The sequence below is a fragment of the Pseudophryne corroboree genome, chromosome 3 (assembly GCF_028390025.1).
Source record: "Pseudophryne corroboree isolate aPseCor3 chromosome 3, aPseCor3.hap2, whole genome shotgun sequence".
NCBI classification, from domain to species: domain Eukaryota; kingdom Metazoa; phylum Chordata; class Amphibia; order Anura; family Myobatrachidae; genus Pseudophryne; species Pseudophryne corroboree.
Window position 1 is genome coordinate 433,846,265 of NC_086446.1, and position 16,158 is coordinate 433,862,422.

The 16,158-nt window shown below is 47.2% G+C and overlaps 1 protein-coding gene across 1 annotated transcript in view; it reads right to left on the reverse strand.

Moving 5' to 3' along the window:
• The window catches only part of UBE2O (ubiquitin conjugating enzyme E2 O), a 187,776-nt gene extending 171,893 nt beyond the window's left edge, over positions 1 to 15,883 (reverse strand). The window contains exons 1-3 of the mRNA XM_063960415.1: positions 15,399 to 15,883; positions 8,549 to 8,608; positions 8,349 to 8,459 (exon numbers count right to left, since the gene is read on the reverse strand). Of these exons, the coding sequence (XP_063816485.1) occupies positions 8,349 to 8,459; positions 8,549 to 8,608; positions 15,399 to 15,800 (573 nt within the window). The 5' untranslated portion in view covers positions 15,801 to 15,883. The remainder of the gene's footprint in view (positions 1 to 8,348; positions 8,460 to 8,548; positions 8,609 to 15,398) is intronic.
• Between the last annotated feature and the right edge of the window lie 275 nt (positions 15,884 to 16,158).

The following is a 16,158-nucleotide window of genomic DNA, read 5'->3' on the forward strand; positions in this document are numbered from 1 at the left end:
TTCTTCCCTTTCCTCTACCCCTGGGCAGATATGACTGGCCTTTTGCCCGCTTGCCCTTATGAGGACGAAAGGACTGAGGCTGAAAAGACGGTGTCTTTTTCTGCTGAGATGTGACTTGGGGTAAAAAAGGTGGATTTTCCAGCTGTTGCCGTGGCCACCAGGTCCGATGGACCGACCCCAAATAACTCCTCCCCTTTATACGGCAATACTTCCATGTGCCGTTTGGAATCTGCATCACCTGACCACTGTCGTGTCCATAAACATCTTCTGGCAGACATGGACATCGCACTTACTCTTGATGCCAGAGTGCAAATATCCCTCTGTGCATCTCGGATATATAGAAATGCATCTTTTAAATGCTCTATAGTCAATAAAATACTGTCCCTGTCAAGGGTATCAATATTTTCAGTCAGGGAATCCGACCAAGCCACCCCAGCGCTGCACATCCAGGCTGAGGCGATCGCTGGTCGCAGTATAACACCAGTATGTGTGTATATACTTTTTAGGATATTTTCCAGCCTCCTATCAGCTGGCTCCTTGAGGGCGGCCGTATCTGGAGACGGTAACGCCACTTGTTTTGATAAGCGTGTGAGCGACTTATCCACCCTAGGGGGTGTTTCCCAACGCGCCCTAACTGCTGGCGGGAAAGGGTATAACGCCAATAATTTTCTATCGGGGGAAACCCACGCATCATCACACACTTCATTTAATTTATCTGATTCAGGAAAAACTACAGGTAGTTTTTTCACACCCCACATAATACCCTTTTTTGTGGTACTTCTAGTATCAGAAATATGTAACACCTCCTTCATTGCCCTTAACATGTAACGTGTGGCCCTAATGGAAAATACGTTTGTTTCTTCACCGTCGACACTGGAGTCAGTGTCCGTGTCTGTGTCGACCGACTGAGGTAATGGGCGTTTTAAAGCCTCTGACGGTGTTTGAGACGCCTGGACAGGTACTAATTGGTTTGCCGGCCGTCTCATGTCGTCAACCGACCTTGCAGCGTGTTGACATTATCACGTAATTCCCTAAATAAGCCATCCATTCCGGTGTCGACTCCCTAGAGAGTGACATCACCATTACAGGCAATTGCTCCGCCTCCTCACCAACATCGTCCTCATACATGTCGACACACACGTACCAACACACAGCACACACACAGGGAATGCTCTGATAGAGGACAGGACCCCACTAGCCCTTTGGGGAGACAGAGGGAGAGTTTGCCAGCACACACCAAAACGCTATAATTATACAGGGACAACCTTATATAAGTGTTTTCCCTTATAGCATCTTAATATATTATAATATCGCCACACAAAATGCCCCCCCTCTCTGTTTTAACCCTGTTTCTGTAGTGCAGTGCAGGGGAGAGCCTGGGAGCCTTCCTAGCAGCGGAGCTGTGTAGGAAAATGGCGCTGTGTGCTGAGGAGAATAGGCCCCGCCCCCTTTTCGGTGGGCTTCTTCTCCCGTTTTTCTGACAACCTGGCAGGGGTTAAATACATCCATATAGCCCCAGAGGCTATATGTGATGTATTTTTAGCCAGCATAGGTACTTTCATTGCTGCCCAGGGCGCCCCCCCCAGCGCCCTGCACCCTCAGTGACCGTTGGTGTGAAGTGTGCTGAGAGCAATGGCGCACAGCTGCCGTGCTGTGCGCTACCTCATGAAGACTGGGAAGTCTTCAGCCGCCGATTTCTGGACCTCTTCTCTCTTCAGCATCTGCAAGGGGGTCGGCTGTACCTGTGATCGTCCCTCTGGAGCTAGTGTCCAGTAGCCTAAGAAGCCAATCCATCCTGCACGCAGGTGAGTTCACTTCTTCTCCCCTAAGTCCCTCGTTGCAGTGAGCCTGTTGCCAGCAGGACTCACTGAAAATAAAAAACCTAACAAAACTTTTACTCTAAGCAGCTCTTTAGGAGAGCCACCTAGATTGCACCCTTCTCGGCCGGGCACAAAAACCTAACTGAGGCTTGGAGGAGGGTCATAGGGGGAGGAGCCAGTGCACACCACCTGATCCTAAAGCTTTTACTTTTGTGCCCTGTCTCCTGCGGAGCCGCTATTCCCCATGGTCCTTACGGAGTCCCCAGCATCCACTTAGGACGTCAGAGAAAATAAGATTTTACTTACCGATAAATCTATTTCTCGTAGTCCGTAGTGGATGCTGGGACTCCGTAAGGACCATGGGGAATAGCGGCTCCGCAGGAGACAGGGCACAAAATAAAAGCTTGAGATATCAGGTGGTGTGCACTGGCTCCTCCCCCTATGACCCTCCTCCAAGCCAGTTAGGATACTGTGCCCGGACGAGCGTACATAATAAGGAAGGATATTGAATCCCGGGTAAGACTCATACCAGCCACACCAATCACACCGTACAACTCGTGATCTGAACCCAGTTAACAGTATGATAAATTTTAAAGGAGCCTCTGAAAAGATGGCTCAACAATAATAACCCGAATTTTTTGTAACAATAACTATATACAAGTATTGCAGACAATCCGCACTAGGGATGGGCGCCCAGCATCCACTACGGACTACGAGAAATAGATTTATCGGTAAGTAAAATCTTATTTTCTCTAACGTCCTAAGTGGATGCTGGGACTCCGTAAGGACCATGGGGATTATACCAAAGCTCCCAAACGGGCGGGAGAGTGCGGATGACTCTGCAGCACCGAATGAGAGAACTCCAGGTCCTCCTCAGCCAGGGTATCAAATTTGTAGAATTTAGCAAACGTGTTTGCCCCTGACCAAGTAGCTGCTCGGCAAAGTTGTAAAGCCGAGACCCCTCGGGCAGCCGCCCAAGATGAGCCCACTTTCCTTGTGGAATGGGCTTTTACTGATTTTGGCTGTGGCAATCCTGCCACGGAATGTGCAAGCTGAATTGTACTACAAATCCAACGAGCAATCGTCTGCTTTGAAGCAGGAGCACCCAGCTTGTTGGGTGCATACAGGATAAACAGCGAGTCAGTTTTCCTGACTCCAGCCGTCCTGGAAACATATATTTTCAAGGCCCTGACAACGTCCAGCAACTTAGAGTCCTCTAAGTCCCTAGTAGCCGCAGGTACCACAATAGGTTGGTTCATGTGAAATGCAGAAACCACCTTAGGTAGAAATTGAGGACGAGTCCTCAATTCCGCCCTGTCAGAATGAAAATTTAGGTAAGGGCTTTTACATGATAAAGCCGCCAATTCTGACACACGCCTAGCTGAAGCCAAGGCCAACAGCATCGACACCTTCCACGTGAGATATTTTAAATCTACCGTAGACAATGGTTCAAACCAGTGTGATTTTAGAAATCTCAACACAACATTGAGATCCCAAGGTGCCACTGGAGGCACAAAAGGAGGCTGTATGTGCAGCACCCCTTTCACAAATGTCTGAACTTCAGGTACTGAAGCCAGTTCTTTCTGGAAGAATATCGACAGGGCCGAAATTTGAACCTTAATGGACCCTAATTTTAGGCCCATAGACAGTCCTGTTTGCAGGAAATGCAAGAAACGACCCAGTTGAAATTCCTGTGTAGGGGCCTTCTTGGCCTCACACCACGCAACATATTTACGCCAAATGCGGTGATAATGTTTTGCGGTTACTTCCTTTCTGGCTTTTACCAGAGTAGGGATGACTTCTTCTGGAATGCCCTTGTCCTTCAGGATCCGGCGTTCAACCGCCATGCCGTCAAACGCAGCCGCGGTAAGTCTTGGAACAGACAAGGCCCCTGCAGTAGCAGGTCCTGTCTTAGAGGTAGAGGCCACGGTTCGTCCGTGAGCATCTCTTGAAGTTCCGGGTACCAAGACCTTCTTGGCCAATCCGGAACCACGAGTATAGTTCTTACTCCTCTCCTTCTTATGATTCTCAATACTTTCGGTATGAGGGGCAGAGGAGGGAATACATACACTGACTGGTACACCCACGGCGTTACCAGAGCGTCCACTGCTATTGCCTGAGGGTCCCTTGACCTGGCGCAATATCTGTCCAGTTTTTTGTTTAGACGTGACGCCATCATGTCCACCTTTGGTCTTTCCCAACGGTTTACAATTTGGTGGAAGACTTCTGGGTGAAGTCCCCACTCTCCCGGGTGAAGGTCGTGTCTGCTGAGGAAGTCTGCTTCCCAGTTGTCCACTCCCGGAATGAACACTGCTGACAGTGCTATCACATGATTTTCCGCCCAGCGAAGAATCCTTGCAGTTTCTGCCATTGCCCTCCTGCTTCTCGTGCCGCCCTGTCTGTTTATGTGGGCGACTGACGTGATGTTGTCCGACTGGATCAACACCGCCTGACCCTGAAGCAGAGGTTTTGCTTGAATTAAGGCATTGTAAATGGCCCTTAGTTCTAGAATGTTTATATGAAGAGATGTTTCCATGCTTGACCACAAGCCCTGGAAATTCCTTCCCTGTGTGACTGCTCCCCAGCCTCTCAGGCTGGCATCCGTGGTTACCAGGATCCAATCCTGAATGCCAAATCTGCGGCCCTCTAGTAGATGAGCCCTCTGAAGCCACCACAGGAGAGACACCCTTGTCCTTGGCGACAGGGTTATCCGTTGATGCATCTGAAGATGCGATCCGGACCATTTTCCCAGTAGATCCCACTGAAAAGTTCTTGCATGGAATCTTCCGAATGGAATCGCTTCGTAAGAAGCCACCATTTTTCCCAGGACCCTTGTGCACTGATGCACGGAGACCTGTCCTGGTTTTAGGAGGTTCCTGACTAGCTCGGATAACTCCCTGGCCTTCTCCTCCGGGAGAAACACCTTCTTCTGGACTGTGTCCAGAATCATTCCTAAGAACAGTAGACGTGTCGTTGGAATCAGCTGCGATTTTGGAATATTTAGAATCCATCCGTGCTGACTTAGCACTACCTGAGATAGTGCCACTCCGACTTCTAACTGTTCCTTGGTTCTTGCCCTTATCAGGAGATCGTCCAAGTAAGGGATAATTAAGATGCCTTTTCTTCGTAGAAGAATCATCATTTCGGCCATTACCTTGGTAAAGACCCGAGGCGCCGTGGACAATCCAAACGGCAGCGTCTGAAACTGATAATGACAGTTTTGTACTACAAACCGGAGGTACCCTTGGTGAGAAGGATATATTGGGACGTGGAGATAAGCATCCTTGATGTCCAGCGACACCATATAGTCCCCCTCTTCCAGGTTCGCTATCACCGCTCTGAGTGACTCCATCTTGAATTTGAACCTTTTTATGTAAGTGTTCAAAGATTTTAGATTTAATATTGGTCTCACCGAGCCGTCCGGCTTCGGTACCACAAATAGTGTGGAATAATACCCCTTCCCCTGTTGTAAGAGGGGTACCTTGATTATCACCTGCTGGGAGTACAGCTTGTGAATGGCTTCCAGAACTGCCTCCCTGTCGGAGGGAGACTTTGGTAAAGCAGACTTCAGGAACCGATGAGGAGGAAACGCCTCGAATTCCAGTTTGTACCCCTGTGATACTACCTGTAGAATCCAGGGATCCACTTGCGAGTGAGCCCACTGCGCGTTGAAATTCTTGAGACGGGCCCCCACCGTGTCTGAGTCTGCTTGTAAAGCCCCAGCGTCATGCTGAAGACTTGGCAGAAGCAGGGGAGGGCTTCTGTTCCTGGGAAGCGGCTGCATGGTGCTGCCTTTTTCCTCTTCCTCTGCCCTTGGGCAGAAAAGAGTGACCTTTTGCTCGCTTGTACTTATGGGAACGAAAGGACTGAGTTTGAAAAGACTGTCTTTTTCTGTTGATGTGAAGTAACCTGGGGTAAAAAGGTGGATTTTCCAGCCGTTGCCGTGGCCACCAGGTCTGTTAGACCAGCCCCAAATAACTCCTCCCCCTTATACGGCAATACTTCCATGTGCCGTTTGGAATCTGCGTCCCCTGACCACTGTCTGGTCCATAATGCTCTTCTGGCAGAGATGGACATTGCGCTTACTCTTGATGCCAGGGTACAAATATCCCTCTGCGCATCACGCATATATAGCAATGCATCCTTTAAATGTTCTATAGTTAACAGAATATTGTCCCTATCCAGGGTATCAATATTCTCAGTCAGGGAATCCGCCCATGCGACTCCAGCACTGCACATCCAGGCTGATGCGATTGCTGGTCGCAGTATAACACCAGTATGTGTGTATATACTTTTCAGGATATTTTCCAGCCTCCTATCAGCTGGTTCTTTGAGGGTGGCCGTATCAGGGGACGGTAACGCTACTTGTTTAGATAAACGTGTGAGCGCCTTATCTACCCTAGGGGGTGTTTCCCACCGTGCCCTAACCTCTGACGGGAAAGGGTATAGTGCTAATAACTTATTAGAAATTAGCTGTTTTTTATCGGGGGAAACCCACGCTTTATCACACACCTCGTTTATTTCCTCAGACTCAGGAAAAACTATTGGCAGTTTTTTCACACCCCACATAATACCCGCCTTTGAGGTATTTGTAGTGTCAGAAAGGTTCAATGCCTCTTTCATTGCCGTGATCATGTAACGTGTGGCCCTACTGGACATTACGTTTGTCTCGTCACCGTCGACACTAGATTCAGTATCTGTATCTGGATCCGTGTCGACCCACTGAGGTAGCGGCCGTTTTAGGGCCCCTGAGGGTGTCTGAGACGCCTGAACAGGCACTAATTGATTTGCCGGCTTTCTCATGTCGTCAACAGTTTTTTGTAAATTGCTGACATTATCACTTAATTGCTTAAACACAATCATCCAGTCAGGTGTCGACTCCCTAGGGGGTGACATCACTAACACAGGCAACTGCTCCGCCTCCACCTCATTTTCCTCCTCATACATGTCGACACACGCGTACCGACACACAGCACACACACCGGGAATGCTCTGATAGAGGACAGGACCCTACTTAGCCCTTTGGAGAGACAGAGGGAGAGTCTGCCAGCACACACCCAGCGCTATATATATACAGGGATAACCTTATATAAGTGTTAATCCCTTATAGCTGCTGTTAATCTAGTTATTTGCTGCCAAAATGCCCCCCCTTCTCTTTTTTACCCTGAATCAGATGCAGTACTGCAGGGGAGAATCAGGGAGCCGTCCTTCCAGCGGAGCTGTGAGGGAATAATGGCGCCAGTGTGCTGAGGAGATAGGCCCCGCCCCTTCACGACGTCCTTAACTCCCGCTTTTTTGTGTAAAATGGCAGGGGAAAAAATACATCCATATAGCCCTGGAGCTATATGTGATGTATTCCTTTTGCCAGCTAAGGTATATGTGTGTTATATTGCGTCTCAGGGCGCTCCCCCCCAGCGCCCTGCACCCTCAGTGACCGGAGTGTGAAGTGTGCTGAGAGCAATGGCGCACAGCTGCGGTGCTGTGCGCTACCTTAGTCTTGAAGACAGGATGTCTTCTGCCGCCTCTTTCACCGGACCTTCGTCTCTTCTGGCTCTGTAAGGGGGACGGCGGCGCGGCTCCGGTGACCCATCCAGGCTGAACCTGTGATCGTCCCTCTGGAGCTAACGTCCAGTAGCCTAAGAAGCCCAATCCACTCTGCACTCAGGTGAGTTCGCTTCTTCTCCCCTTAGTCCCACGATGCAGTGAGCCTGTTGCCAGCAGGACTCACTGAAAATAAAAAAACCTAACTAAACTTTTATTCTAAGCAGCTCTGGAGAGCTACCTAGTTTGCACCCTTCTCGGCCGGGCACAAAAATCTAACTGGCTTGGAGGAGGGTCATAGGGGGAGGAGCCAGTGCACACCACCTGATATCTCAAGCTTTTATTTTGTGCCCTGTCTCCTGCGGAGCCGCTATTCCCCATGGTCCTTACGGAGTCCCAGCATCCACTTAGGACGTTAGAGAAACAATTATTAGGTTCGGTATATTTTCTAAAGGTTTAGAAAGATAAATTTGCATGATTCATACCTATTGGTCTGCAAAATGCGAACAACACAAGGGTTGGGATCGGGTGACCGGCGGTGGTGATCCAGGTGGTCAGCATACCGACGAAGGCCCTTCCGCAAGGGGCTTCGTTTTGCTGCGCTCGCAACATGTCCTATTCCCACTCTATGGGTGCCGTGGACACAGACGAGTGGAATAGTACCTGTTAGGCGGCATGCTGGCTGTCGAGATTCGCCATCGGTATACTGATTGGCGGGATTCCGACCGCCGGTCACATGATTACATCACCAATGTATCACTGCTGGATACATCACTAGGAAAGAACATATCATCCATAAACACCAATACAGCACAGGCACTGATTCAACAGTCTACCACATAATATGGAACATAAAAGGGGGGGAACTTTTATATTACAATTTCAGAGTTAATTAAACACAGACGTGGACAGAAAGCTTGTGTAACCTTTGAACTAGCGTTTCTTGAAGATAACATACTAACAAGATGTAAATTATGAACATCTCACCCATATATGCTGCAGTTCCTTGCTGTTGACAGGATGAAGGAAGCAGTTGGTTCCCACCACTTTTACCATACAGTCTATGTTCACATCTATAACTGTGCCACACTGACTGTCCTGTTAGAGAACAACAGCAAATCAAGGTTATCAGAGAGAGCAGCAAGCTGAGCACTGGACAGGTACAGTAATGGCGCACGGTTCCCCACCTTTGTACTCACGCGGCGTACAACATCTCTAGGCACCAATGATCGATCCTCCAGTTTTAACTAGAAGACAAAATAATTGTGCTGATCAGGTACAATGCATTATCTAGAAATTATAATTAAGTATGGCAACCACTAGCTACAGTTTCACAAACGCTAGCAGACTATGCACTTCACTGACCAATGAGTTTTGAGCAAGGTATTTCTCAGACATAACTAGTGTTATGTATAGAAGGCACCACTATATTAAAAACATTTGTGTGAATATTTTCATATTGACAATTATAATCAGCACTCAGCTTATCATTAAAAATACCTATTATATATATATATATATATATATATTTTATTAAATGACCTTCAGGCTGTGTGTATAAGGTGTATATGAAACATAAATGAATTGTGTGAATGTAGACATACTTTGTTTAATGCACAAAGTTAGTAAAAATATTGGCTAAAATGACCTTCAGGCTGTGTGTATAAAGTGTATATGTAACATAAATGCATTCTGTGCTTAGACTTAGGTCCCATCACCATGATATCTCATTATGGTATGCAATTATTCCAAAATACGGAAAAATCCGATATCCAAAATAACTCTGGTCCCAAGCATTTTGGATAAGGGATACTCAACCTGTAATAGGTTAAATGTAACTGGAGAAGGGCCAGATAACTGTACACTATACAAAACCGTACTGTCCTTTAGGGAGGGAATCCTAAGGGGTTTTTCCCAAACAGCATAAAGATCACCAAGCCTGGCTTCACAGTCATCTACTACTGTGATCCACAATGCAGCACAAACAATGGCTTGTTAAACAAAAAAACAATTTGGGCATTTAACAAAAGGTGAGTTGTATTCATTCTTTGGCTGGTTCTCTCTGGAACTGCTGACTGCATTAGTACCAGAATCAATTTCTGTGGTGTGAAAATGTTAGCGCTGCTCTAGCTAGAGTTACGGGCTGCTTGCCAGAATACTCCTAGGACACAATGCAGACAAACTGCATCAAAGGGGAGTATACTCCCTGCACCTTTTCTCCGTCATGACTCTACAGAACCACACAGAACACTCTACATTGGAATAGACAATTGCAACAAAGCTCATACAATCCACAAACAGCTTTGCAAGTTCTTTTCAGCATGGGGTCTCATTCTTACTGTGTGTTTTTATGATGTGTAAATGTTATAATTAGGCAATGGTGGCTTTAATACCCTATCTGAATGTACATCACTGTAGGAGATGATGGTACGGGTCTAAAGGTGGGTACATATTGGCCGATATATCGGCCGTTCTATTGAATGGCCGATATATATCGCGGGTCCGTCGGCCAGTGTGTGTGGGCGATATGTCTGTGAACTCAGTCATTCACAGACATATCGCGTCGGCCCCGCAGCACAGCAGACGGCCAATATATCTGCCGATATATTGGCGTGTCGCTGTGTGTGTACGGGCGGTCGGCCGACCATCCGTACACATGCTGCAGCAGCCGGCAGTGATTGACAGCTGAACTGGGCGGGCGTGTGTACACGCTCGCCCAGTTCATGACGTCAGTCCCCGACGGATCGGGTAGTGTGTATATGCTCAACACACTGCCCGATCCGTCCATAGATATATCTGCCGATCAATTGATCGGCAGATATATCTATCAGTGTGTACCCACCTTTACACAACAGTGACCTTTCAGCTACTCAATGAAATCAACCAGAATGTCTGAAGTAGGTTCTTTAGTCTAGGAACCCCCCTCCCCCATACAGCATATTCGTATTTGAAATTGTGAAACTATTTAAAAAAAAAAAAAAAAAAAATTGATTCTCCATTTAAATTGCAAAGTGAAACCAGAGGTGTAACGATTGATCGACTGATCAATCGATCAACAGCTAGATAGAAAGGAACATATTTTAATAATGTACCATTAAGGGATCTGGATTTTAAGTAAGGTCACCAATGTAAAGATGTGACAGCACCACAGACCAGTCTGTGTTTTTCAGACTCCCCCATCGATAAACTCCCCAGCATTGGGTTGGTTTTTTTTTTTTTACAGAGGTGTCACTGTTCTAGTTAAACCAGCAAAAGGAAATAAACTAGCAGTGCTCCCTGAAAATAATAAACCTAACAGAAAGTTTTTTCTAGAGAAACTCTGTATAGCTCCCCTAGTGTGTGTCCAGTCTCTCTGGGCACAGAATATAACTGAGGTCTGGAGGAGGGGCACAGATGGAGGAGCCAGTTCACATCCATTTAAAGTCTTAAAGTGCCCATGTCTCCTGCGGATACCGTCTATACCCCATGGTCCTTTTGGAGTCCCCAGCATCCTCTAGGACGAAGGAGAAAAACTAAAGTGGCAGCATGGAAAAATATCTGAAAATAGGCTGTCATGATCAGTTATGTGTTCATATAAAGAATTAAGATGCAAGTAACTACATTAGTCTGTGGCGAAGAATTTTGACGATCAAGAGATTGACTAGTAAAAAGCAAGTGGCTCTGTACCACTCTGCTGAAAAAAAGCTAGCCTTAGGGTGTGTACACACGGTGAGATAATTTCTTTCGATTTTGACTATATAGTCAAAAATCGCAAGAAAAAAGTTAGTGCAGATCGCAAGGTGAAAGTCACCTTGAAATCCCGATTCGATCCCGATGCGCGGTCCCGCCAGGTCGGCATCGAAGAAAAGATAGACTGTGCAGGCAAGTCAATCCCTGCTAGATCGGTGTACTATCTAGTTCATCTCACATGTCAATGTGATCTCACATAAGCCAAAATCTCACACAAGCCAAAATCGTAAGCACACATAGTCCATATCTCAAGAAAAGTTAGTCAAAATCGGTGGTGCTGGGCTCCGGGGAGTTCAAGGGAAATCGCAAGTGAAAATCGGGTATAGCAAGGATCTCACCGTGTGTACACACCCTTAGATTTATTTTTAGTATTTATTAACAGTTTCGTATATAGTGTAGCATATTCCGTTGCACTTTACAATTGAAACAACAGTAATAGAACAAAACTGGGTAAAAACAGGAGTGTGAGGAAGGCCCTGCTCGCAAGCTTACAATCTATAGGGAAATAGGCATTGATACACAAGGATAGATTCTACCTATAGCATAATTGCCCACCAGATTGTAAAGGTTTTTTAATGATCTGTACAATATGGTCATCCAGCAGTGTTGGCCAAGGGTCAGGAGGGTGAGAGAGTTATACGCCCTACACACTGGCCGATACCACTGAAAGATATGAACGATCTCGTTCATTAATGAGCAAGATATCGTTCATATCTTTCAGTGTGTAGGCACCAACGATGTGCGGCCCCGCGCTCGTTCATCGTTGGTGCCGGCTCGTTTAAATATGCAAGCCAATATGGACAATATCGTCCATATTAGCATGCAGGGCTATAGAGCCGGGTGATGGGGGGAGTGAAGAAACTTCACTCCCCACTCCCCCACCCGCGGTCGGCCACCTTTGCGGCACATCGTGCTGTGTGTAGGGCCAGTAAAGAAAGACAAAATATGTGAGATTATGTGTGGACTGTACAGAGCGGATGTAATTAGATAGGGAAGCACTGAAGGTTATTCGGGTGGGTCTGGAATTTGATAAGCTTGCCTGAGGTGAGTTTTCAGGGAACATTTGAAGGTTTGGAGACTAGAGGTGAGTCTTATTCTGTGTGGGAGGGCATTCCGGATAAAGGGGGTCATTCTGACCCGATCGCACGCTGCAGTTTATCGCAGCGGTGCGATCGGGTCAGAACTGCTCATGCGCCGGCGGCATGCCAGACAACCGAAAGCCGTTGGGCCGCTATGATCGCCTCTGCCTGATTGACAAGCAGAAGCGGTCGCTGGGCGGGGGGCGCGGAACTGCGGCCGCAGTTTCGTAGGCGTGGCCGGACCAAACGGTGGGTGGGCCACAGCGGCTGCGTGACATCACACGCAACCGCTGCGGGCCGGGGAGCGATGAGTAGCTCCCGGCCAGCATGCTAAAGCTGCGCTGGTCGGAAGCTACTCTTGAAAGTGCAAAGGCATCGCCGCTGTGCGATGCCTTTGCACTTCTGCGGGGGCGTGGGGGGCTTCACTGACATGCAGGGCGGGATAGCCCTGTGCTGGGCGTCCCCCCGCATGTCAGTGTGAATGATTTAGCACAGCTACGATCATCTCGGAAATTACCCCCAAAGTCCTGTAATTTTGAGTGGGAACAAGTAGTGCGTGTGGAAGAGAGACGCTGATCTTGTGCAGAGCGGAGAGGTCTGGTATGGAGATATTTTGAGATGAGTGAAGAGATGTATGTTGGTGCAGTTTGGTTAATAGCCTTGCATGCAAGTAAAAGTATTTTATATTGAAAACGGTAGAATACCGATAACCATTGGACAGAGCGGATCCACAGACGAACTTCTTGCGAGGAAAATCAGTCTTGCAGCTGCATTCAAAATGCATTGTACTGCCCTTTCTAGTGATACTCTTGTAAAACCTTGTATGTTTCAACCTTCAGGATGGATCTTTTGAATTGCTCCTTGGTTATGCTCCTTGTCTTTACCAAATTACTGTCATGCCATTTTAAGAGATGTCTAAAGGTGTGTACACACGGCGAGATATTTTTTTGCGATTTTGACAACAGTTCAGAGTCAAGAATGACACCTAGCTTATGGGGTAGGGATGATTGTTGCGTTATCAACAGGGGTTGGGTTCGAGATACTGGCGATTGGGATCCCGGCAGTCAGCATGCCGACGTCGGGATCCCGGCTGCAAGAATGCCAGCAGGGGGGCGAGTGCAACAAAGCCCCTTGCTGGCACGGTGGCTTGCTGCGCTCACCACAGGTTCTATTCCCACTCTACGGGTGTCGTGGACACTATCGAGTAGGAATAGTCCTCGGCCCGCTGCCGGCATTCTGGCGACAATAAGCTGACCACCGGGATCATGCCTTTATCCCATCAACAGTAACAGAGATATCAGGTTGGTAACTATTAATGGCTGCTGGAAATAGAATTCATTCTCTTTTGGAAATATTAAGTTTCAGGTGGAGAGATGTTATCCAAGATGAAATGGCAGAAAGGCATTCAGTGACCCGGCTTAATACAGATGGTGACAAATCTGGGGAGGATAGCTATATTTGAGGATCATCCACATACAGATGGTACTGAAATCCGAAAGAGCAAATTAGTTTGCCAAGAAATGTGGTATAGATTGAGAAAAGCAGAGGACCTAAGACTGAGCCTTTTCTATTAATCGAACAGTCCCCTGATATTTTTATACTAAGAACTTGAAATCAGGGGCATGCTGCTTAATCATACACTTCAGGAACAAAAGCTATAAATAACTGCTTTTCAGAACTCTCCAGATGCAAACAAATGCATTATGTGCACAGGCTCTGTTTACAGGCCGAATTCTATTAGTACGCATCTTTACAGAAACAGTGTGCATCAATTAAAGTACTAGACTTTGAAAGACGTGAAATATGAATCTTGTCCATTACTGAAGACAACAGCATAACCTGTGTATTCTCTTCTGACCTCTTGATGACCTCGGCGTATAGGAGATGGAAGGAGCACCACTGAGAATAGATCAGGGATAAGGACACTTAAACCTATGCATGGCAAAGCAGACAGGAGTGATATGAGGCTATAGCCTTCATACTGATGTGATGGTTTCTGCACACCCACGTGATGTGCACACTGCAAAGTACGGTTATCCCCCACCCATTCTTTTAACCAATTCACTTCTGTAAGCCAGAGCGTGCTGTAACAACTCTAGGAATAGCTAAAAGGGTAGACTTTAGACCCAGCAGTGAATGATGCAACGAAAAAAAAGGGATTGGGAGAAAATATGACAAAACAATGACTTATGATTGTCTTAATTTGTGCACGATGTTGACACTGATGACCTTACAATGGGGTGCATAATGCAACATCTATCAGAGCATTTTGCCAGATAACATCCTAAGGGCCTAAATTTGGTTCTAGTACGTCATGGAGTAACCAAATAGCTGTATCTAGCAGCACACGATTACTTAGGATACTTGAATGCAAATATGCTCAATTCTTTAGCCTAAAGAAGACAAAAGGTGACATTTCCAGGTGCAGCTGAGATTTCAAACGTCAGTGACAGAAGTACATAAGCTTTATTGATTGAACCTCTGTTCCATAAATGTGCTAGCAAGAAACAGAAATGTAAGACTAGAGGCATTGTTCTAACTCCTGCTTTATGTGAATCATACACAACAGATCCATATGTGCCTGCAATTAAACACCATAGGAAACAGGGCAATGTGTACGAGGTGGACAGGGAACTGCCTTACTAGTTTCTGACACTAATGGAAGTAAGATGACATGATTATTATATACTTTATTAATAGAAATACCCAGAAAGGGAAAAATGAAGATGAATTAAATGCTGGAGACTGACCGGGTTCCAACGCAGAATAAAGAATTTTAAACAGACAATACCAATTGTCTCTACATAAACGGAGCAAGTCCAAAGCTTTTATAAAATATAGTAAGAACAAGTCTCCTTGTTACAATGACTGCTCCTGCTTCAGCATCTTATCACCACTAGGCTAAACAAAAACAGTTGGTGCTTTTTTTTTTTTTTTGCTTCACCTTCAAGACTACTCATTCTACTACCATGAGCCTACTATCATCTGTTGTACCAGATCCTTTGCTAGAGCGCTGGCTGTTCCATGTTTACCCACACATTGCCAGATGATCAGCACAAATGACAATGTTATCTTTTTAAAAACCTTACACCGAGTCCTGTGCCCCTATGTGAGTACCCTCCTCATCCATGCTGTTACCCACCACACTGCAGGTAACTCACAGGTCAGCGTACCCTCCATCTCTTGCCCCATTACACCGACTATCACACAGTCTCCTGCGGCCTATTACCTTGGTCTCCTTCACATCCTGTCTGATCCCCTCTGGGTACCACTGCACCCGCACGTAGCCCCTCCGGAGTGGCCCGAATCTGCTGGCCTCCCCAGCGGTGTCCGAACCGGGGCTCCCCTGTCCTCCTGGCCCACCCGCTCCTCCTCCTCCTCCGCCGCCTCCTCCTTTCCTGCGGCCCCCACCAGTCTCCTCTGCTTCCACCACCACCTCCTCATCCTCCTCGGTCTCTGAGTCCTCCCCATGGATGAGCCTCACAAGGCCGAAGCGGCTGTGACCTCGGTAGCTACCAAATACCAAGTCATGGGAGAAGAGGAGCCGCTGGGAGCCATCGGTCCCCGGCGGCGGGTGAGGGTTTCCGGCACCAGGAGAGGAGGGAGCTGCTGTGGCCTCGGGATCCGCCATTATTGTTGTCCGGAAGAGAACAGAGGAGCTGCCGCCGGCCTGGGCGGTTACCAAGGAGAGAACGGCGTCAGGGCGAGCTGACATCACCACGCCGCACGTCGTTGTCAGGGTACAGGGATGCTGTTGCTAGGGAAACCCTCGGACCTGTTACCAGGGAACCTGCTGCCAAGACCCGTGCTCTTCGTATTGAAAGACACAGAGGTTTAGAGAATAAAAGACACAGTAGTTAGCACTTTCATTCCTTCCCCATGTGCTATAGAAGGCCGAGTTACTACACATGTCATTACATGCTGTCTGCTCTTTAGGTTATTCTAGATTATATAATCATAAATTGTGCTGTAGAGTAAGGGAGATTACA